Genomic DNA, 15208 nt, shown 5'->3' on the forward strand with positions numbered 1-15208 from the left:
GAAATTCCTTCAGGAACATAGGCCCTTTCATGTTTCTCAGCTAGGCTTCTTGGCTTTCATTTCTGTGCCACTGCTGCTTCTCTCTTGGTGCCCCTAGCCCATTTTTCTGCTTCCTACTCTTCACAGACTGCCCCTCGCATCTGCAACACCTATCTTCTATTCAGCATCAAAACCCTCTCAGAAATTTCTGTGGAGCAGTAATCTCTCTCCCCCGATTCTTGTACCCACATATTCAAAATATAGGGTTCAAGAAAGGTGCCTTTTTCAAAGTATTCATCTTGAAAAAACCCACAGAATGAAGACTTTAAGGCTGACTCTGCTTCCCTGCTCCAGTGCCAAGCGAGCACTCCAGGGCAGAGCCTGCCCAGCTCTCCCGGCACTACAGCACGATCAGCATCAGCAATTCACGGCGTGAAGAAAAGGAATATGTGAGGCTGAAAAATAAAAGATTTTGCTTTAGATGAAGCCATAGGAACGGTCTTAAGAAAAGGAGGTTTGTGCTCGCTAAGGAACTCCGGGTTTTTCCCTCCCCACTTGCTCCTATGTTGCAGACGTGCAGTTGTTACGGGAGAGACGGTTTCTGTCGATCCACCTCTCAGAAACGACACTGTGCTTCTATTCAAATCTGCAGAATTGCAGGCAAGGGAGTCACAGAAATTGTATTAATGTACTGGAAAAAACGGACAGTTTATGAAAAGGCCTCTCTTACGCCACATAAAGTTTATTACATAAACCTAAAATGTATGTATTAGGATACATGAGCTAGTCGTTGTCCATTTGCAAAGCTAGCAGGAGTTAAGTGTTAGCACGTGTTTTGTATGCACCCAAGGAACAAGACACCCTTCCACTATAATCGCCGAGTTATAACGTGCACTGACAATAGTACTTGCCATGCAGATAAATTCACTTCTTTTTTCCCCGTGTATTTGGAAACAAAAAGGTAGGGATAAAAACACAGCTGTTACTTCAGAGAAAGCACATGGCAAAGTGAATCAACAGAAAAATCTCAAAAATTTCCCAAAACTACAGTTTGAAATGTACATCTTTTCCTCTGCTTCCTCTGAGAAGCCAAACACTGCTCCTCCAAACCTTGGGTTGCGAATTAACGCTTTACTTCTTCTTGTAGTTAGAATCAACTCACTGAAATGAAATTAACCATAACTACATTAGTTTCACATTATCATGCGCTCCTTTTTCTAATCAGCAGGTCCAAATTATTATGACAACAGGTTATGAAGCAGGCAACTACTATAAAGACGGAAAAGTCACGATGAAGTGTTTGTGCTTGTCATGAAGTACTTGCTTGCCCAGCAAGTGCTAAAAGCTCTAAATGTTCCTTAACGTATGGTGACTGTGTAGTACTTGGATATCGAAGCATTCATGAGGGAGCAACAATTCCATCAGAAACACTAGGAAAATAAATCAGGTTTTCTGTCTCAGTAAATGGAAAATTCAAAACAAAAATCTACTTCAGACCCCTTCTCTCATCAAAGACTAGACTGCAGATTACCCACACTTCCTCCACATGCTGCTGTCTCTCTGTGCAATCACACTATTTGGACAGACCACGATTTCACAGCAATCCCTTCAAACTTTTATATACATCACTGAGGGTCCACGTTCAAGTGTGAAGTCTAATTACATCCCAAGGTATCCATACATTACATGCCAAAATAATGACAAAAATATTTTAGAAGCAGAGAAGCATAAAGGGTTCTTGATTCTTGTTTATTCAGTTTGAACTATTACTGGATTTTCTTAAGTAGTAGCAGTGATATAGAAAAATAGATACAGAAAAGTGTTGTGTTTTGATAGGGAACCAGATTCTTTACCTGTAAGAACTGTAAATTAGTTTTTCCTGTTCCGTGTTTCACTGCAGAAAAAAAAATTGGATGAACAGAACCCCACTGGATAATTTAAAAATAATAAAAACTTGGCAAACGTGACTGTAGGCTCAAAAACAACTACCAAGAAAAAAGCTAGTTTTCTTTTTGCATGAAGTATATTACATCATACTTTTTTTGCTTTGGCTCCTAGAGTCAGATTATAAAAGAAAAGAAAAAAAAAAAAAGAAACACGAAAGGGTGAATTTTTCAATAATCGTAATGATTTCAAATGTCAACCTTCTGCCTTCTTCCTATATGCTTGTTCTCACTTCTTTCCCATCCTGGTTCCTCCATCCTGATGTTTGCTTTTCAAAGCAGCTGCTACGGGACAGTGACATCCAATGAACAACAGTCCGTTGTGGTATAGCTTATTTTCATTCCAAGGGAAGAATACTTTAATCACTGTTCATATGACAATATTAATGAGAACTAAGTTGTATATCTTACTGAACAGAAAACATGCTCTCAACTGCTGGGCCTACAAAAAAAAGGAATACACATACTGGTCTGACAGAAGATCTTAAACCTCAGCAGATTTACCCGAACTGTGTTGGCATCATTTATGGTATACAGGGGTATTCCTGATGAATTGCACACAGTCAAACAAAAACAACTATGATAATTTTAAGATGTCATGGCTGCTTCGCAGACTTTGAAAAATTGTTATAGCTTAATTGGTGTAGCGTTCCTGATGGCATTTAACAAGCTGTGAGAACTGCCTGCTTCACATTCTCCGCAACACAAATGACCTGGCTTTAGGTGACCAGAACCCAAACTGTTCTGGAACACGTTAGTTCATGGAAGACAATTTACGCTATGTCACTGTGTCTTTCCTTGAAGTATAAGACTTTCCATCATCGGCAGGAAAATGTTGTCAAATCCCTAGATGAATGAGTAAGTACTGAGAGGGAAATTCAGAGAGAACTGAAATACCTCGTAGCCCTCAATGCTAAACTGTCACAGCATTTCTAGGAACATGCTAGGAACTGAGTGAAACTACCAAAGCAACCAGAAGCATATGAAATTGTCCTCTTGAGGAGACGATGACACTACTCCTCAGCCTTTCTCCAGCACTTTCTATGCCAGAGTTCTGTAACAGCAACACGTAAAAAAGTTACGGATGGTATTCTGGAAGAATACTTCTTCCTTCATCAAAACACAAGAGAGGAGCAATTACAGAAAACAGACTTGGCAAGATAAAATCTGAAGCCACTCCAACAGAGCAGCGAGGCAGTCACCCCCAGATTTCGGAGTGGGGAGATGCAGAGAAGCTGCGTGCCTGAGGACTGTACGTAACTCCAGAGTTGGGAGGGGAACTTCTGGCTACCTGAGCTGCTCATATAGTATCACATCACAGAGTGATTTTTCTTGAAAAAATGGGCAAATACAGAAGACTGCTCAGAAGAAGTATGTATTATGATAGATGGTATTCCTTATGCATGTTCCCTTGGCTTTAAGAATTACTAGCTCTTCCAGTAACAAAACAGGAAGAAGGGAACCTTTAAAGCATCAAGGAACTCCAAATCCTCCTCTCTACCTTGAGAAAGGAAATCAGAACATGCTCTGTTCAGTTCGGTTGAGATGGATATGAAGTCAAGCAGGGTCCCTACCTCCAGAATTCTGCAATTTAAAGCAATTTTCACACTGTTTTTTTGTAGTAACCAAAAATAAAATTTGCCCAATAACTGCCTCCACAGCCCATGAAGTTCATTTTGTAAGATGTGCACACTTACCTTCACATACAAGGAACAATAAAAGGAAATACCAATTCAGCCAAATCAGTTTTCAACTTGTGCAAAGAAGCACAAGTAAACATACGTGCATGCCACTAAAAACTTAGACAAGACTCAACAAGACAAGGAACTTACTGAGGCTAAGGGGTGAGGATATCTTCCAAATGTGGACAAACACTTAAAAAAAAATCCTGTACATGTTTTAACTGGTTTTCATCTTTCTCCTCAATTTACTTTTTCCTTACAGTTTAGCTTCATAAGCATCATGCTAGAATTCAATCTGGAGCAAAGAACTTAAAAATGTAGATGGAAAGGACTTTAAGAAAAAAAAAAAAAGAGTGTGAATTTAATACATAAGCCTCGTTACATTGCTCCAACTTGGAAGCATCCGCAAACAGCAATCTCATATCTCTGGTGGCAGAAATCAAGGGAAAATGCTTTTTAAAAAAAAATTAAAGACTGTGTTACCATGTGAAAAAGGGCTTACCAGGAGCGAAGAGTGTCAAAACAGCAGATCGTTTACAGTTTGGAACAAGGCAAGATGCTATTGATTAGCTTGCCTCTATGCAAAGCAACAACTCCTACAGTTCTCAGCAATGATAACATGCCAAACAGCCTGCAGAAACTCAGCAGGAGCCGAAAACAGCTGCCTTGTACAGAGAGAAGATACTGCCCTGATTAACTAAAAAAAAAATGGATGGGTGGGAGAAGACGCCGGCAATTTTTCAGCTATCTGGTTGCAAGAGTCTTGGTCCTGAAAAAACACTTGACTGTTACTGGAAAAATGAAAGCTGTGAAGTAGATAAATATGCAAGGAGCTATAGAGAATCTCGGAGCAAACAGAAATCCACATCTTACAAAACGGAAACAGAATAATACAGTATTTTGGAATGACTGCTTTAGACATTTCATCAGTGTTATGTTTCCCTTATTCAGCCTTTAAGCAGATAGGAACCTCCTTTCTGGTTTCCACCAATACTGTTTTCTTTGACTTGTGTCCTTGATAAATGCTCCCAGACTTGTAAACTGCTTTCTACACTTTATCGGAAGAGAAAGCTGGCTGGGAAAATTAACATTACATTCCTTTCTTGTGCACAGTGTGTTCAGAAGTGGTTCAAACACATCAGCTACTGAGTCCTTCTTAAATTCACTTCTTGAATTGAGATACTCATATATATATATAAAAATAAAAGCCCACCTTATTGCATTTTGATTTATACAACTTCCTAAACCATTACAACTAATCACCTTCCCTTTCTAGGCAAACCATGCAACCCTTATCTGCTAACGTCTGTCCAACCCACCAGGGTCCTTTAAAGCACTTTCCTGCAATTTTGATGCACACTCTTGTAGTTTAGAGTGCAAGATGCTCTAGACGGGAGCATAGAGCTTTCAACAATTAGAGAATAATGCAGAGATGTGGGTCTCTGCAGCATAAAGAAGAGTTATGGCTAGACAATGTAAGGCAGACGAGTAGTAAACTTTATTATTTCCTCAACAGACCAGAGCGAAACAGCCACCTACTCGATATATGTAAAATAAACAAGGAGATTATAAAGCAGTATTTAAAAATACCTGAAAATATTTCAAGCACCTTTCGTGTTAAAAGCTGAGCAGATGCAAGCCCTAAAGGCCTCCATTTTTAACGGTAATGCCAGGAAGGCTCAGGCCGTATCATTCTTCCAAATATCAAAAACCAGCATAATTAAGAAAACACGGTGCTGAAGCCAGAAATACAACAAAAAGCAGAACTCTCTGCTCATCCACATCCATTTTTTTAATGCAAAAACTGTGATTTCTGTTCAATCATTTCCCCTTGCTTTGTTTATTTTCCTAAGTCTCCATTTAATACCATCTCTGCGTCTTACCACAAAGATCTGTGGAAAGACCTCACCGATTAAAGATTATCTTCATACAGCTGACAACATGACAACTTCTTTACTATGGTAATTTTTTATGTACTCAGTAGAGCACTTATAAATTATAAGCAATTTAGTTAGGTTTTGGATCAAGCAAATCACTAGAAATTTTCTCTCCTGCTTTCCGTATTCTGAAGCCATTTTCTTTCAAAACTTGAAATGAAATGACTCCCGAACCCCAAGAAAGCCTTGAAAGAAAGGGGAACGAACTGCCACACCGGGGTGTTCAGATTTACATACTGCTAAAGCTCCAGAGCTAAGTTTCTGTATCTTAAGAGTCTTCCTGAATAATGCTCTGACTCTATGCTTGCCAACTGGATCGCCGGTTCTTCTTTTGCTCTCTTAAAAACTGGTTCTGAGACTATCAGTGAACCCTCAGTTGCTCAGATGAACATGGTAAGCAATGAGATAAAACGAGTCAACCATACCACCCAGAAGGGCTAGAGCAGCATCTACTACCAGAAATCTAACAGTACATTCCAGCTTTTATTTGTCACTTAAAAAACATGATGAATAAGAGTTTAAACACCTCACATATATATATATATATATGTATGTATACTCATTAATATTAAACAGAGGCGAAACCAAGACTTTGATAGAAAGTCAAAGAACCCACATACGTCTAGATGCAAATGCACGTAACAAATTGGTCAGATGCCTGAGTAAATAAACTGCCAGGCCTTCAAAATGAGTGAATCAAAAGAAAGAACCAAAGAAAAAAGAAATGCAAAGCAGGCTATCTTGTGAGATGTGCACACACACCAAAATCTCTGCAGTACTGTACTTTAAACCTTCAGAAAACAAAGCCAAGAAGAAACGAAAATGAATTAACATACATACTTTGGACTAGGTCAACGAAATATGTCCACACAAGCTTTATTAATGCAATCACGAGTTCAGTGAAGCCAAATGGACATCTCAACTGGTAAACAGAGTAATGAGAAACATTGTCATATCCAGTTAGAACAGATTTGCAAACAATAGACATCCTAACTAATGAGAAACATGACTGTAACTTACAAGTTTAAGAGACCCTCAAGGTAAGAAAAGCTCCAAAATGCTCTCCACAACTTAGAAGACCTAAACCAAAGAACTTTACTATCAAGAAAATGGTTGTTGCATGTCAAAAATTCATCTGTATATGAACGTCAAGAAAAGAAAACATACTTTCCCAACTGAAGAAAGATGCCAATGCTGCAAACCACATCATAAACCCATAGAATGCCAGAGGGACTTCCAAGAAGACACAAAGCCCCAATCAACAACAACAACAACAAAAAGAAAAACAAAGCAAAATTGGTGGCAAGTAGAGGAACTAACATACAGCTTGTTCTTATTTAAACCATTTTTCTGTAAGCCCTGAGCACATACTTGCATCTGCATTGCCAACAGTGCTTAGAACATTTAAATAGAAACTTTACTCTTAAAATGCAGTAACATCACACTAGAAAGAAACCCAGAATTTTAGCAAATGCAAAATGCAAGCAGCTGTAAATGCAAAACCATATATTAAGTCAACTGCTATACCTCTCATTCAGAACTTTTTAAAATGTCTCACACGAAGAAAATTTGTTCTCAGAAACTACTTTTTCCACTACTGCAGAATATTACCAGCACACCTTATACTTTTTTGTGCCTTATTTAGCTGAGTGACAAGTTAAAAAGCACTGAGGCCAGTGAAAAATGGTTACCGAGCAGTGTAGCCTGGACACAACAAGCAAACAGGGATTACCTGGGCTCAAAACCAGTTACACACAAATGTAAGCAGCCCCCACGTCACTGCTCCACGGTCAGAAACAGAGAACTACAAGAGTTTGCTGCTTATTTCTTGAAAAACCAGAAGCCAAAACTTCCCTGGTGTGACCGTGGGATAAAGATGTCCCATTTGGTCCAGCTACTCCTCCAAAATCAATCAATGTTGAGCTCTTACTCTGCTCTCCCTGAGGATCTCACCAGAAGGATAAAACAGAATAATCAAAACAACTTCTTTCTTTGTTGGCTGACTGCTGTATTGCAGAGAAGAAAGTTTCTCAACATTTTCAGCAAAGACTGAATAGAAAATATGCAGAACGGCAATCGATGCAAATTTCATCTCTCATCCCTATGCACTGCACTGTGCAATAGATGTGTCTAAAAAATTATTTGCAGAATTTGAGAAGATTAGTAGAGAAATTACACAATGGCCCATGAAAAGACAAGACTGAAATGGAAACTATTTCACCAGAGAAATGAAGAATTCTTCAAAAATCCTTAAATATTTACATTATAAACATCTATTCAAAACTACTAATGACAGGAGGCTGAGACATCATCAATACAGGGGAGAAGCAAGGTACCATAGAGAAAGAAATGGAAATGAAATAATGGAAGTAGGATGGAATTCAACAGAACAAAAGACAAGCTTGAACACTATCAGAAGGATTCTGTTATAAACCAGCACATTATTAAGAAAATGACTACCGATGGGAATGAGCTGATCACAAAATGGCTACAAACTACCACCATAATCATCCAAAAAAGAGGACTAAAACTTTCCAGCACTGAGATTTAAAAAAAAAAAAAAAGTCAAATTTTGGATGCTCATTTCATTCTTTTTATGATTTTTTTATTTACACATGCACACACATATGAATGTTTTAACGTCTTCAAGCTCATTTAGGACTTAATTCTGTCAGGTTCATTCATTCTGAATAGTCTCTTACTTTGAAAGCAGAAGCACAGCAATCAATTAAATTATTCAAAGTAAAGCATTTATTCAATTCAAAGTAAAGCATTTATTCAATATGGGTGTATGTAAAAGCAGATGGCATAAGTAAAGCTGTATTATACAGCTTGTACTGAAAGACTGATATAAAGCAGCTTTTTACTCCACACAATGGAGAACATTTACTGGCATCTTACACATTGATTTGTTATTTTAATATAATGCATGAAAAACTTTAAGAATCAATTAAAAATACGCCTAAGCATGATCATTGGAAAAAAAGAAAATTATGCAGACTTGATCACAGCACGACTGATTAATAAAGAATTAATTAATAAGAAACTAAAATTATTAAAATAATCTACTAAACATGACTAAGTAAGACCAAAAAGTATACCTACATGTGGTAAAAACAACGTGAAATCTGTCTCATCATCACTCCAACGTGATACCACAACACGACACCAAAAGACTGCCCTTTTCAAAGGTACTTAACTTTTTCAAATACATTACCATTTCAAACTAAACCAGTCAACATTTAAATATGTATTTCTATCAGTATTTATAACAACAACCTAGGCTTTGTGTTGAACACTAGCTTTCCTACACCCACCTCCTCTTTGCAATTAGTATAAAAGTAATAGTGAATTTTTTTCCTATATTTGAGTCACACAATTTCAGAATACAAACTGGCAAACCCAAAACTATTTCCTCTACTGAGCAGGTCATTTGCCAACATGAATTCAACTATTCTTTTGTCTGTATTTTGGTCAGCCATGTACCTTCTATAATCCAGCTATCCCAGAACAGGCCCTGAAGTCAGCCTCTTTGATATATTGCAAGAGTAGATTTTATCATGAATACTTGTCCAAAAAAAACTTAAGATGAACGTAAGCTCAGAGATCTGTACGTGGATACTGTTGGTCATACCTTATATTGCATTAGTTTACTGCCTGTTTTTCAATCCCATCTCACCATCTATTTCCCTGCTGGTTCAAACGTTCTGATTTTTTTTTTTACTCACTTCTGTGCTCCCTGAGACAACAGCTTTGTCCACGTTCACCGATAGCTGCTCTTCAGTCTGGCAGACTCCCAATGACCACTCCGCACAGCGGTGATGAGCCCAGCAATGACCTAATGCATTGTGAGGAAAGGAGAGCTTCAGTTTTACAACTCTGTCAAGCATTTCCTTTAAGTATAGAACCGCATTCTAGTAGAACACACTTGCCAGAGAAAATGAGCAGTCTTTCTTCTTATTTTTCTTGTTGCAACATTTAATGCCCTTATTATCGTACACCAAACACAATGCAGTTACTATCAGATTCCAAATATACTGCATTTTTTTTGATACATAAAACATCTTCCACTTCATTTCAGCACATTCTCTACATCTGTTTCTAGCTTTCAGATGCCTGATCATAAAATCCTAATAAGAGGGTATATACATAATGTTTGTGCACAGGACAGACGCGAAGGTCTTGGTTTTAACTCCAAACAACATTTGTCTGTATGTACTCTTAACATGTTTGCCAATGACCACGCACAGATCCGTATGTTTATGTAGAACATGCTCAAATGATGCTTTAGAATTCTACATAAAATTTTTAAAAGGTAAAAACATAGCATGAACAGAAGAACCACGTAAGAAAACTGCATCAATGCAACAGATGCATAATACAGATTTAAGTACAAACGCGTTATTGGTAACTGAGTATCTGCTTAAAAACAGAATTTGCAGAAATCAATGGATATATCTTAAAAAGAAGTTTCTAATTCAGCCATGGGAAAAGACAGTGTAAATGATGAATACTTCCAAAGGAATTCTGTGACAGCTTTTTCCTAGATTTGAAACAATGCTGTACATTAGCTGCTGAAATCAGATACTGCAGTTGGCCAACTTAATCATTCAGCCACAAAAAAACTCCCTCAAAAATTCTGCAATAGCCTGGGAAGAGTCCTCTACAAATAATAATGTCAAAATAATTCATATTGATCACGCCCCCATCCCCACACACTATAACTATTTAAAACAAAAGTTGTTTTAAATTAGACTTTGAAATCAATTTTCACACTCATGAAAGAATAACATTTATATCACTGCATAGGTTTAAACAGAAATGTATTTCCATTTTTGAGCCAAAATATGTGAGTGGACTACTGGCATCAAAAGAATGTGGACACAGACGCTTTCTGAAAAAGTAATTCATAATTGAATAAAAAGAGAAGCTACGTTAAAACAAAAGCATAGATGACAAACCAGACAGTTTTCTTACAGAGAACTGTGCAAGTGTGTTATATCTCTATTGTTTTTATCAATACCCACTCTTTTAAATCTTTCCTTCCATTATTTTAGATAATCCACAAGAGCAGCATGAAGTTAGGTGAGGTTACAAGATTGGGACTTTAAAAATTGTATTAAGCTGTATCTCATTTCCTTCCTCTTTTTTTCCACAAAATACAATTGTGATACTGAGATGTTACTACCTGAACAACAACAGTTCAGTAGCAGATTACAACTATTTCCTCATATAGTCATAGAATCCTTTAGGTTGGAAACGATCTTCAACATCATCAATGACCTGCTAAGATTCTGTCCAGTACTGTACAGAAACATCACAGAACATTGGTAAAAGCTAAGAAAGCACAATCAAATACTTTACAAACACCAGAGCACAGAAAATGAACAGCTGAATAACTTCACTCATTGTCACTGCAGCTACTGGTGTATGTGAAACAATGAAGAAGAGCAACATATCTTACCTGTTGGCTCAAATAAGGCTTGAACATCAATGTCATCTGGTAAGCCAACTAAACTGAGTTCATCCCAGAATTTGACAACCTGATCGTCAGAAGCAGTTTGGGTGCTTACACTTGTACATGATGCTATACTCGATCGAGATCTGTATCAGGGAGAAGAAAAAAAAAAACAACACCTCAGAAGTGACCACATAATTCCTTCGATTAGCTAGATACTTGTAAATGATACAAAACTCAGGGAAAACAAACTTTTCCAAACATGTTAAAATATAATCAACATGACCAAAAATCTGAGAATTGGAGAATTAAGTAACAGCGAGCAGTCTGTGTTATTCTGGGGAAGAAGAGATGTAGAAGGAAGCCAAGAGGGTGGTAAAGGCGGGGAGCATCAACCTCGGTTGCAGCGGATAAGTAAGAAAAAAGGGGAGGGGTAGGGACAGCAGGAAGGAATGCGGGGGGATTCAGAAATCCAGTGATATAAAGGTTACTACCTTGTGCTGACATGGGCATATCTCATTTCTAACTGTATTAATTTGTTCCCCAAATTCTAACCTTAACAGAAAACAGGTAATAACACTCAGATTAGTCAACTAACAGAAGGAAGTGGTGATTCCTCCTGCTTTATTTCCTGCAGGCAAAATTTATCTTGGACATCTGAGGATCTGCATTAAGCTTACTTACTCAAGAGATCTGACCTCATTCAACGCTTCACTGGTTAGCAGGAAAGAGGGTAGTGGTGTGTTTTTTTTCTATTAACGTTCTTTGAACTTCATTATTCTCCCCCATTAGTAACTTAAAGTTGTACATTTACTGTTTCTTCTGAGTTTGTAGAGTTGAGACAGCATAAAAATACTTTTCTGCTGACTTCTCTCCTTCTGCACACAACCACTAAAAAAGGACACTAAAAATGACCTGGTGCCAAGAGCTACAGTAAACAACGGACTTGTAACCTGTGATAACACTGCCTTCCTAAATACTACGTGTGCTCTACTCCAAAAACAACATTCAGAAATATACAGGGAAAAATCAATAGAAAACTTGTGGGGAAAAAAAAAAAAAGAGAGAGAAACAACCCTCTTGTACTGCCAGAGAGAGCTTAAAAGTTTTTAATTACTAAATGATATTCTAATGACTCATGACAGTTAGCTCCAGCACTATCAGCAGTGCGATGTCCCTCACAGAGCACCAAATTAACCCGCTCTGGTCTACAAAACTCCCTCCTGAACAGCCCCCACGCTCAGCAGAGCCAGTTCCAACATTAAACCACCACTCAAAACACCAAAACTGAAAAAAAAAAAAAAAAAAGAAAAAAATTAAACCCCAACTGAGAAGGCATTTCTCACAGGATCCAATCCAGTCGGCAAACATCCTCATTTACTCTGCAGTTTTATCCTGAAGTGAAACACGCTCCGCCCCAGCCTGTTGTGGTTTTGTTTTTTTACTTCGTGTTTTTTTAAGGCACTATTTGACGTGCATATCAAACACCAAGGAACTGTGTGAGGGGAGGGGGTAGCTCCGTGAGGCTGAAGAGAACCTGTTTTCCCCCACCATCACCCTCCAACGCCCACTTTTACAATGCTGACAGAGTCGTATGGCAGCATGCTGTCGGCCTGACCAAGCACAAAACTACCTCTGCCAGCAAGCCGGGCCCAAGTACTGAACCTTAACAAGTCCTGTCGGGCACACCCAGCCGAAAATACGTCACCAAAGTGCTCCTGTCAGATCTGGCACCCCTAGGAGCAAAGCTGGGTGGCAAAGAGCCATGCACCACACAGCCGCAGCTGCCCTGCCAGCGGCTGCAGGACCCCGTTCGTGGCTCCATCTTAAAGCAGGGGGGCCGCTGCCGCTCCCTTCCCTTCCTTTCCCTTCCTATCTTTTCCCTTCCTTTCCTTTCCCTTCCCTGCGCTTCCCTCAGCTGGGCCTCGGGGCTGGCGGCAGCCCCGCGCCCACAGCCAATCCCCGACATCCAGCGCGGCCCCGCTGGGGGATCAGCCTAACAACCCGCTTGTCTGATTAGTCACATCCGAAGCGTCGTCGCCGTATCTTTAACAAAACCTATCTGCGGAGTTGTGTTTGTGTTCCTGCAATTTTTCAGAATTAGTGAGTTTAGTAATTCAGGGCGTGGAGCACTTCCCCTCTGAGCTGAGAGCTGGGACTTTCAGCTGGAGATGAGGGGGAGATACCAACATCTATAAATACCTGGTGGTATTTCAGTGCTATTCTCAGTGGTGCCCAGTGCCAGGACAGGAGGCACTGGGCACAGCCTGGAGCCCAGGAGGTCTCCCTGACGCCCAGGCTGCCCGGAGGCTGTGGGGTCTCCTCCTTGGAGAGCTCCAAAAGCCGCCTGGCCATGGGCCTGGGCACCCTGCTCGGGGTGGCCCTGCTGGGGCAGGGGCTGGGCCCGAGGAACCCCGAGGTGCTGCCAGCCTCACCGGGCTGTGGTTCTGTGATACTGAAAGGTGGCAGCTACCTGACAGGACACGGGATACTGCTAGTACAGTGACTGACAACACTGTTTTAGGAAAGCTAATGAACACCACTTCCAAAGGGTACTGAACATGCTATGTGCGCGTAACTCTCCTGTCACAGTGGCATGAACCAGTTTTGGAGGACATGGGGAAAATGCTTCCAAGAGATGGAGAGAGGCTTCTATTTACTCCATTGTACAAAATAAATGGCACTTCAGAAATCCATTATCTTCTATCCTTTTGCATACCAATTTACTTTCACAGAATCACACAGAATTGTAGGGGTTGGAAGGGAACTCAAGAGATCAGGTCCAACCCCCAATCCCAATACTTTGAATTCACAAGTGGATCTGTGCTTTCACAATAACTTCTAAATAATCTTTTCTATAGTCTTCTAGTCAAGATTCTCACTTAAAAGGAGAAACCAATCTTTAAGAAGTGAAAAAGAGGCAACCATTTCTGTGTGAAATCAGGAGTTCAACTCCATGATCTTTGGGGGCCCCTTTCAACTTAGGATATTCTACAATTCCTGCAGGATTTCCTATACTGCTTGCATTCTTTCAAAATAAAATATATATAAAAAAAACAAGCCTACTTACATTAATGAACCATATTAAATTTTCACAAATGCAACAGTACAAGTACCTCTAAACATACTTCGTGAGCTGCAGAGGAATCAAAACCATAAAACCATAGATCTTGTAAAACCGACTTACTTCTTCTGTCCTCTTTGTTTGCGCGGCACTGAGTTTTGCCTTGGAGTTTTCTCGCAAGCTCCATCGGTGCTGTCGCTGGCTTCGCTCTTGTTTAAAGGCTGGTTTTTCCATGGGATAACATACCCAGGAGTTGGACTGAATTGTTTTAAGTCTCCTTGTCCTAATGAGCTTCGTTCACCACAGTAACAAAAGGCGCAGAGTTGTTCGCTGTGGGAGGGAAGATAATTATTTCTTTTTGGGGAGGGGGGAAACAGCAGAGATATTCCATCCCAGATCAACTTCCACGCCAATTTAACCCTTCACAGAAAAGCAACAACAGCTCACAAGTGCTGTCAGGTATCAGAACCCAACATTCAGGAAGGCTAACTACTTCCAGCCTATTCACACTTATGCTAAAGAACCTCTGAATTTACAGAAGTGCATAATTCAAATAAATAAATAAACAGGAAATATCCAACCGCTTAATAAACAGATCATCCTTTTGTTCAAAAATTCTTAGCACGTGACAGGTCCACCACTATCTCCAGACACACAGTAGCTAAAAGGCAGAAGAAAACAGGGCAAAAAAGGAAAAGAATAGGAGGAACAACTTGATTAACATCCTGCACCCGCTGTAAGACCTCAGCTCTGCCATCATGGACAAGGCAAAGCCTTCTGTACACAGTGCGTGTGTGCTACACATATACTTTCTATTAGCACATTGCCACCATGTGTAACAGCACAGTGCGCATATCCTATACACCAAAAGGTTTATTCAAACAGAGAAAAAACAGAATGGGAAAATCACAGCAATGACTGCAGTCCCACACAGCAGAGCATATGATGTACACAGATCCAACTACCCTCTTTCACACTTAAAAACAATACAGTACCTCCAAGTTTGACTAGAGGAAATTTGTATTTACAGAACTGTGACCGTTAAGCCATCCCTGTACCATTTGCAATTATGTTTTAGCATGCAGAACATAGCAACAGCACTGAAATGACAGCTCTGACAGCACTCCTTGTGTCACATCATATGG

The 15208-nt window shown here is 39.5% G+C and overlaps 1 protein-coding gene across 3 annotated transcripts in view; it reads right to left on the bottom strand.

Annotated features, from left to right (window-relative positions):
- Positions 1-15208, bottom strand: part of KMT2C (lysine methyltransferase 2C) — a 199600-nt gene that overhangs the window by 112289 nt on the left and 72103 nt on the right. For all 3 annotated transcript variants that reach the window (XM_035554345.2, XM_035554351.2, XM_035554349.2), the window contains exons 4-6: positions 14187-14393; positions 11006-11145; positions 9270-9379 (exon numbers count right to left, since the gene is read on the bottom strand). In XM_035554345.2, coding sequence (XP_035410238.1) covers positions 9270-9379; positions 11006-11145; positions 14187-14393 — 457 coding nt within the window. The remainder of the gene's footprint in view (positions 1-9269; positions 9380-11005; positions 11146-14186; positions 14394-15208) is intronic.

The sequence above is a fragment of the Cygnus atratus genome, chromosome 2 (genome assembly GCF_013377495.2).
Source record: "Cygnus atratus isolate AKBS03 ecotype Queensland, Australia chromosome 2, CAtr_DNAZoo_HiC_assembly, whole genome shotgun sequence".
Taxonomy (NCBI): domain Eukaryota; kingdom Metazoa; phylum Chordata; class Aves; order Anseriformes; family Anatidae; genus Cygnus; species Cygnus atratus.